Genomic DNA, 7,659 nt, shown 5'->3' on the forward strand with positions numbered 1-7,659 from the left:
TTGGAAAAACTTTCATCTACCTGAGTGGTGGTGACGTTCTCCTCGTCCAGTACCTATCAGCTGTTTGTGCGCCGCTGGGATGCGCAGACGCATGTGGTTCCTGGTTCTGCTGTGACGGTGGAGGTCTCGAGTCCGTGGGAACCCTTGACCTTTGTGAGCGTCCATGGCGCGCCGGTGCACTTTCCTGAGGATGAGCTATGTGATGCGTTCCGTAAATATGGTGTGGTGTTGGTGCATCGTCATACCTGTTTTCATAGTGGACGACTGAAGGGGCTCCGTATGGATGCGCGTACTTTGCGCATGAGGCTCTCTGGGACTATTCCCTCCCGGGTGGCTGTGTGTGGGTTCTACGTACAGGTTTTTTACCAAGGACAGACTCGCTCCTGCTTCTGGTGTGGTGAGGTGGGGTCACTTCGCCGCTGGTTGACGTGCTCCTCACACGGAGGACCCGTCGGTGTTCCAAGTGCGGGATGATTTCCCGCACTTGCCGGAGGTAAGGTCGACCCCGGTAGGTCTGGGTTCTGTGGGTGTACCTGAGGAGGTGTCTTCCCCTGCTGTACCTACCTCTTCGTCTGCTGCTTTTTTGTCTGATTTGCCGGTTGACTCTGCTGGTCTGGCGGTTCCTGCTCCATGTGCTCAGTTGGTGGTGGCGACGGAGGTACATCGCACTCCGTGTGAATCCATGGAGTCAGCCACGTTTGGTGTGGGGCCGGAGGGCGGCCCTTGTGCTGGAGCCGGTGCGCTTCCCGAGGCTGGGGATGGTGTGGGTCTCGTGTCTCCTGATGGTGAGCTCAGCGGTGTTCCTGGTGCTGGTGCAGTGGCGTCGCCATCTGCTGTTGACAGTGCTGTGCCTCCTGTGGTTGCGCTGTGTTCTTCTGTCCCTTGCTGGAAGCGTGCTCTGAGGGATCGGTCGCATAGCAGGGGGTTCCCCCCGGGAAGAGGATCGAGGCTTCGGATGGTTTGGCTTTGGCAGGAGCTCCTGCCTCCACTCCTCCCGTAGTTCCTCCCCCCCTTCGAACGCGGGGTCTGGCGGTGTGCAGGGCGTTGAGTGTGGCGTGGGGACCGAGGTGGCGAAGGACGAAACGAGGACGTGGATGGTGTTGTTAGTGCCTGGGGATGCCTCGTCGCGTGGTGTCTCCTCCTTGCTGCTTGTGAGGGTTCCTGTACAGCCATCTTCCGGGGTGCGACGGGTGGTTGAGCCTGGTGGGGTGGGTGCGGCTCTCACTGGGGGCGCGGATGTTTCCCCTGGGGGAAGTGTCGGGTTGGGGGTGTCCTGAGGTTCTTCCGATGGCGCCCTATGTTGTGTGTGCGTCGTTGAACGTTCGGGGTTTAAATGATCTTGGGGGTCCAGTTGGGCTTGTTGGATGTTCTGCAACAGCCTGTGGATGTGGCTCTGATCCAGGAGCATAATGTTCGTGATGTGTCTCTGTTGCAGAGCTTGTGTGCCCATTATCATGTGTTCAATCCGCCGACATAAGCGGACTTAACAACATAAGCGTCCCCCTTTGGGGGACGCTTATGTTGTTTTCTCGGAGGACTTCCATATACGTGCTCACACAGAGATGGATGAGGATGGGTGGCTTTTGTTTGTTCGAGTGGAGTTTTTGGGGGTCGTCTTTCCGTTCCTGAGGGTGTACGCCCCCTCGTGGGCGGCACGCCGTCAGGAGCGAGAGGAGTATTTTAGGGTGGGGCTTCTCCCCTTCCTGCGTCATGATACGCAAGGTATGGTTTTTGGTGGGGATTTTAATTGTATAACGAGTGCGCGGGACTGTAATAGCGCCCACCCGCAGAATATCTCGGGTGCGCTGTTGGAGGTGGTGTGTTCTTGCGGTTTCAGGGATGCTGCTGTGCTCTGTGGTGGCATGTTGAATTTTACTTTTGCTGCGCATGGGGCACGTTTGCGGATTGATCGGGTGTATGTTCCGTGTTTGCATTCCACATTGTCCCAGGAGCCTTCTCCGACTATTGTTTGGTGGTGGTCTGGGTTGGTGTGCGCAGTCAGGTGCGAGTCGGTGAGGGGTGTTGGAAACTCAATTGTGGGTCGTTGCGTAGTCCAAGGGTTGTGGGCAGTGTCGTGTCTGATGGGTCAGGATTCTTGCCCGGTGCTCTGAGTTTCCATCTGTTTTGGATTGGTTGGAGTGGTGTAAGGTGCAGTGTTGGTCGTTTTTTCTGGTGGTGGCCAAACGGGAGGCTGCTGGGAGGTTTGGGTTTCTGCGGTTGCTGCAGGCCCGCCTTTCGCGGTTGTATGTGCGGTTCAATGCTGGGGTTGACTGTTTTGGGGAGAGTGCGGAGTGTAAGGAGCGTATTTGTGGTTTGAGGAATGAGTGGGCTAAGGGTGTTTGTGTGCATGCTCGTGTGAGTGAGCGTGTCGACAGGAGAACGGCTTTCCCCCTTTCTTTTAGGGAAGGTGAAGGCTGCGCGTGACTCTTTTTATGGCTCTGCAGCGGCCGGATGGGTCCATTGTTTTGGACACCGATGGTGTGGTGCATTATGTTCGGCAGGAGTTGGCGGCACTCTATGGGGTGGTGGAGGGGGACGACGCACTTGCGGATGCTTTGAGTGGGTGCGTTCCGGGGTTGTCTGCTGTGGATTGTGTTCGTTTAGTGGAAGATGTTTTGTTGGTGAAACTTTTCGATGTGGTCAGGTCGTTTCGTTCCGGGAAGGTGCCGGGCTCGGATGTCCGTCCTGTAGAGTTTTATATTGCTTTTTAGGATGTGCTGGGGGGTGTTCTTTTGGAAGCGGTACGGGCTTGCCTTAGGGGGTGTGTTCTGCCTGTGTCTCAGTGTGATTGGATCATACGGCTGCTCCCGAAGCCGGGCGATTTCCGGTTCTTCTCGAACTGGAGGCCCATTAATTTGTTGAATGTGGACTATAAGGTCCTGTCCAAGTTTTTAGCTGGTCGGTGTCGACGTGTTGTTGTGTCTGTTGTTTCTGCAGAACAGTTTTGTGATGTTCCTGGCCACTTCTCTACGTTTCGGAATCTCGCTTGTCGGCGGCGATGCTCTGCTTGGATTGGTCGAAGGCTTTCGACCGTGTATCACTTGCCTTTGTTTTTTGTGTGTTGGAGCGGCTTTTTTCGTGTGTTGAAGCGCCTTTGTTTGTTCGTTGGGTGCGTATGTTGTATGCTCATTGTTGTAGTTGGGTGTGCATCAATGGGTTCTTGAGTGCTCCTTTCCCTGTGCGCCGTTCAGTGCATCAGGGTTGTCCACTTTCTATGCTTCTTCATGTGCTCTTTCAGGAGCCTTTTTTTCTGGTCAAGGCTTGTGCCTTGATCCTTCCCCTCCGGCTGCCTTTTGGTCTACAGTTGCCCATCTGCAGCTATGCAGATGATACCGTTCTGTTCATAGCCTCTGAGGGTTCTGTTGGGGCTGTGCAAACCGTGGTTGAGAGGTTTGAGTTGGCCACTGGGGCCCTGGTTAATCGTGCTAAGTCCAGTCTTATGGGTTTAGGTGGGTGGTCCTCTCACCTTGTGTGGGAGGGGTCCTGGTTTCCGGTGGTCTCCTCTCTGCAGATTCTGGGGATCACCTGGTTTGCTTCTTACGAGCTCTCTTTGGAATATAATTGGAGTGCGGTTTCTCGTAGTGTTGGCGTTGCGGTTGGGATGTTGTCGGCACACCCGTTGACGATCTATCAGCGGGCGTTGCTTGTTACTTGCAAGTTGTGTTAGCGCGTGTCTGGTTCGTGGCTCGGTGCTTCCCCTTAGTTCGCCGGTTGTCTCTGGGGTTGGAACGTCAGGTTTATAGGTACGTGTGGTGTGGTCGTTACCACCCGGTTCGTCGCTCGACGTTGGTGTTGGCTGTGCAGGAGGGTGGGGTCGGTATTCCTGACGTGTTTATCAGGGCTCGGGCGTTGTTCTGGGTCTCGTTGAATCTGGGGTGGGAGTTGGGTGGGGGCTTAATGCTTTGTGCGTTTTTTACTGCTCGGTTCGGTTTAGCTTTTTGGTAGATTTGGGTTGATTGTCAGGAGGTGGCCCTGTGTACCCCTCCTGTTTACTCTTGGGCGGTGGACATTCTTCGGGCTGTCTGCCATTGTCCTGGTGATATGTCTCTTTCGGTTAAGTCGGTCTATGGGGTTTGGTTTTGTCGTGTCCGGCAGCGAGTGGGAGGCCTTGTTCCCGCGTTAGGGTTGGGGGGAGGTGTGGGCGCCGTTGGGGGCGCGGTTTTTGTCGTCGCAGCAGCGGGAGTTGTTGTTTCACATATTGCATTTGTCGTTGGCGACGAATAAACGGCTGTGCATGCTGGGTTTGCACACTTCTGCGGAGTGTGTGCACTGTGGGTTACCCGAGTCTCAGTTGCATGTCTTTTATTTTCGTGAGCGGCTGCGTGGTTTGTTTGATTGGTTTCGTGATGTGTTGGCCGGGGTATCGGGGTGGTTTCCTGCGCTTTTTGTTTTTGTCTTTTCCGCAGGGTTCTAGACGGGTGCGGAATACCTTATGTCTTCTCATTGCAGACTATGTGTATTGTGTGTGGGTTGGTCGGAGGGAGGGTTTTGGGGTTTTTTAGGGCCGCATGGGTACACCTGGTGGTGGCTGCAGCACGCTTTTTCGGAAGCCTTTTGCGGTTAGTCTACTGATGCGTATGTTAGTGGGGCTGCCTTTATGTAGTTGGGATTGGGTTGGGTTCCTGGATTTTGGCTGTGGGTTGGTAGGGTGGGTCTGTCCCGGTTTGCCTTGGGTCCCCAGCCCTCCTGAGGGCCTCTTTGGCAGGGGATGGGCGGAGTGTGTTGTCTCTGTTGGAGCTGCGCCTGTGCTTGTGTGTTTGCTCTTCGCCTGTCCTTCGGGATGGTTTGATGTGATTGTGTGTTTGGGTGTGTTTCTTTCCTGGCTCCTGCGTGGGCCTTTAAATTTGCTCTGTGCGCGATTTATTATTTATGCCTTTTATGTTACTTACAGTATCTGTACTTGTTGCTTAGTTTTGGGGTGCCCGGGTTTGTAATTTGTTATCCACCCCATTCATTTACAGTGGAGATTGTATTTATGTTCATGTTTTGTGGGTGTTCTTTTGCCTTTTACATGATGTAATTTGTCAAATTCCTGTGCCATATGTTTTGTCCTGTGCCGATTATGTGTTATTTTTTTCTGTTCTCTCTTTGTTATGTGCTTTGTGATTTGTATTTTTTATATCAATAAAAAACTAGGGTCACAGTGACATGTAATGGTGTCATTACGTAGTTGCTGAATTATAGGTAAAATCAGAAAATGTTCTCAAGAACTGATAACATTAATGTATAAGTTGTATTCTACATTATTATACAGTAATTAAAGTATTATTCACTGGGTCACTCAAGATCAAGGAGACTTCGATACTACAGTAAGGTCACTGTCTAGGGTCGCTGTGACTTGTAACTGTTGACTTCATAGACAATAACACATAACTAAGCATTATGATCACCCCAAACTCAAATGAGGAAATTTGATTTTAAATGCACTGCCGTGCTGTAGTCATTCTGACTAATGCTATAACTAAGCTGCTAACTAGCTAGAATAATGTAATATTAGAGAAATGAAAAGGTTATTCATTAAAATCAAGGAAGACTCTTGAGTCGACAGAGAGATTAGTAGTCTAGTCATTTTGACTTATGAGCTAATTGAATTGCACCTCATAGGCTTGACACTGGAAATTCATTAATACATCCTCAACCTTAGATGAGAAATTTAATTGATTAAATCAGTCTCTATAAGTAGTTAACTGTATTCAATTGCGAGTACAGACTGGGTGTCAACTCGGTTGACACTAACTGAAGTCCCTAATACCTACCTACCACCTCACTGTCTGGCTCGTTGTCGCCGTGAGGGGGCTTGGTGGGCAGCTGCCGGAGTGTGATGCTCCGTGGGTCAGTCCTTTTGCAGCCTTATGCTCCTGCTGCTGCCTTTACCAATTTTGCCAGGCCCCTTTTCCTTTTACTCGTGTTTCTTTTTCTCCCCCCTTCTTCTCCTATTAATTTAAATTATCATTTCCTGCCGACCTTTTACCTGTTTTGATTATTCTTTTGACCTTCTTTTGTTTTGACGCTCGGGTGTTTGAGGAGGCATACTCTTGCACCCGTAGAACTGTAGTACCCAACGTCTCGAGCGAGGGGACCGTTTTATTGTCAATCCTCCTTTCGTCACTGAACCCGCTCTCGACGGACTCACGGTTCTTAAGTTGGCGTTTGTGGGGCTTATACTCACGACGCACCCCTGGGGGGCCCCGGCAAGATCGGCGATAGCTTCTTGTTGGGTCCCCCTCCCCATCCGGCCCGTTGGCGTCGTGAGGGGGCTTGGTGGACGGCTGCCAGAGTGTGATGCTCCGTGGGGCAGTCCTCTGTCCTTTTCTGGCCTTGCACTCCTGCTGCTGTCTTCTCTAATTGTGCCGAATCGCTTTTCCTTTTCCTTATGTTTCGTTTTTCTCCCCCCTCTTCTCCTATCTACTTGTCGTTTCCTGTCGACCTTTTGCTTGTTTTGGATTATTTCTTTGGACTTCTTCTATTTTGACGCCCGGGTGATTGAGGAGGCATACTCTTGCACCCGTAGAACTGAAGTACTCAACGTCTCGAGCGAGGGGAACCTTTCATTGTCAATCCCCCTTTCGTCGCTGAACCCGATCTCGACGGACTGAAGGTTCTTAAGGTGGCGTTTGTGGGGTGTATACTCACGACGCACCCCTAGGGGGCCCCGGCATGATCGGCGATAGCTTCCTGTTGGGTGTCCTGTCTCTAATTGTGGCTCCATGGTGGGTATGGGGGCACATTCGTGGATGAATTTCTTTCTCTTCGTCTCTATGTCAATGAATGTTTCCGTTGTACCCTCTCAGGCTCGTGGGGTGGGCGACCAAGCCCCCGAGTCGGCCTGTATTGGAAGACCAGGCTCTGTAGCTCCCGCTGTGTTGGGCCCCGACCTTGCTCCTCCTTTGACCGTCCTGACTTCTTTCCCCAGGTCCCCTCCCTCCTCTGTGGTTGGGTCGAGCCTCCAGCCCCCAGTGGTGACCACTTCGTCCCCTGGTGCGGCTAAGTCTCTCGTTGTGCAACCCGTTCTCGCAAATTTAATAAGTCAATATTGACTAATTAAATATGTGCATAGGTGACATACTTAACATAATAGATACCCTTAAAAAGATTCATAGAAAACACTGACCTTACCTAACCTTGTTAGTATCTTAAGATAAGCATCTTATTGCTTCGTAATTACAATTATTACCTAACCTATAATAGGTATAGGTTAAGTAATAATTGTAATTATGAAGCAATAAGATGCTTATCTTAAGATACTAACAAGGTTAGGTAAGGTCAGCGTTTTCTATGAATCTTTTTAAGGGTATCTATTATATTTAGAATATCACCTATGCACGTAGTTAATAAGTCAATATTGACTTAATAAATTTGCGAGAACGGGTTGCGTTGTGACTACTGCGCCTTTTGACCCCTCTCTCTCTAGGGGTTCTCAACGCCGTTCGCGCCCCAGCCGCACTCGCTCGATTCCTTCCCGTGCTGATGCGTATCAGGCCTTGTTTGGTTCCGCTTCATGGGCCAAATACTTTGATCTCCTCCCTCTTGATTCTGCGCCTCCTGACGATTTCTCCCTCCATCGGCATCTTGTAGATTCCGTGGATGCGTCTGTTACTTTCAACCCCACTCGTCTCCGTACACGTGTCGTTGCTGCTCCTTCTCAGGATGCAGCTTCCC

General features: G+C 51.2%; 1 protein-coding gene across 1 annotated transcript; it reads right to left on the reverse strand.

Annotated features, from left to right (window-relative positions):
* Positions 1 to 688: 688 nt before the first annotated feature.
* LOC138364483 (putative uncharacterized protein DDB_G0290521) lies at positions 689 to 1,450 on the reverse strand. Its single transcript, XM_069324127.1, has one exon. It carries the CDS (start codon positions 1,448 to 1,450, stop codon positions 689 to 691), a length of 762 nt encoding a protein of 253 aa, XP_069180228.1.
* Between the last annotated feature and the right edge of the window lie 6,209 nt (positions 1,451 to 7,659).

The sequence above is a fragment of the Procambarus clarkii genome, chromosome 13 (assembly GCF_040958095.1).
Source record: "Procambarus clarkii isolate CNS0578487 chromosome 13, FALCON_Pclarkii_2.0, whole genome shotgun sequence".
NCBI classification, from domain to species: domain Eukaryota; kingdom Metazoa; phylum Arthropoda; class Malacostraca; order Decapoda; family Cambaridae; genus Procambarus; species Procambarus clarkii.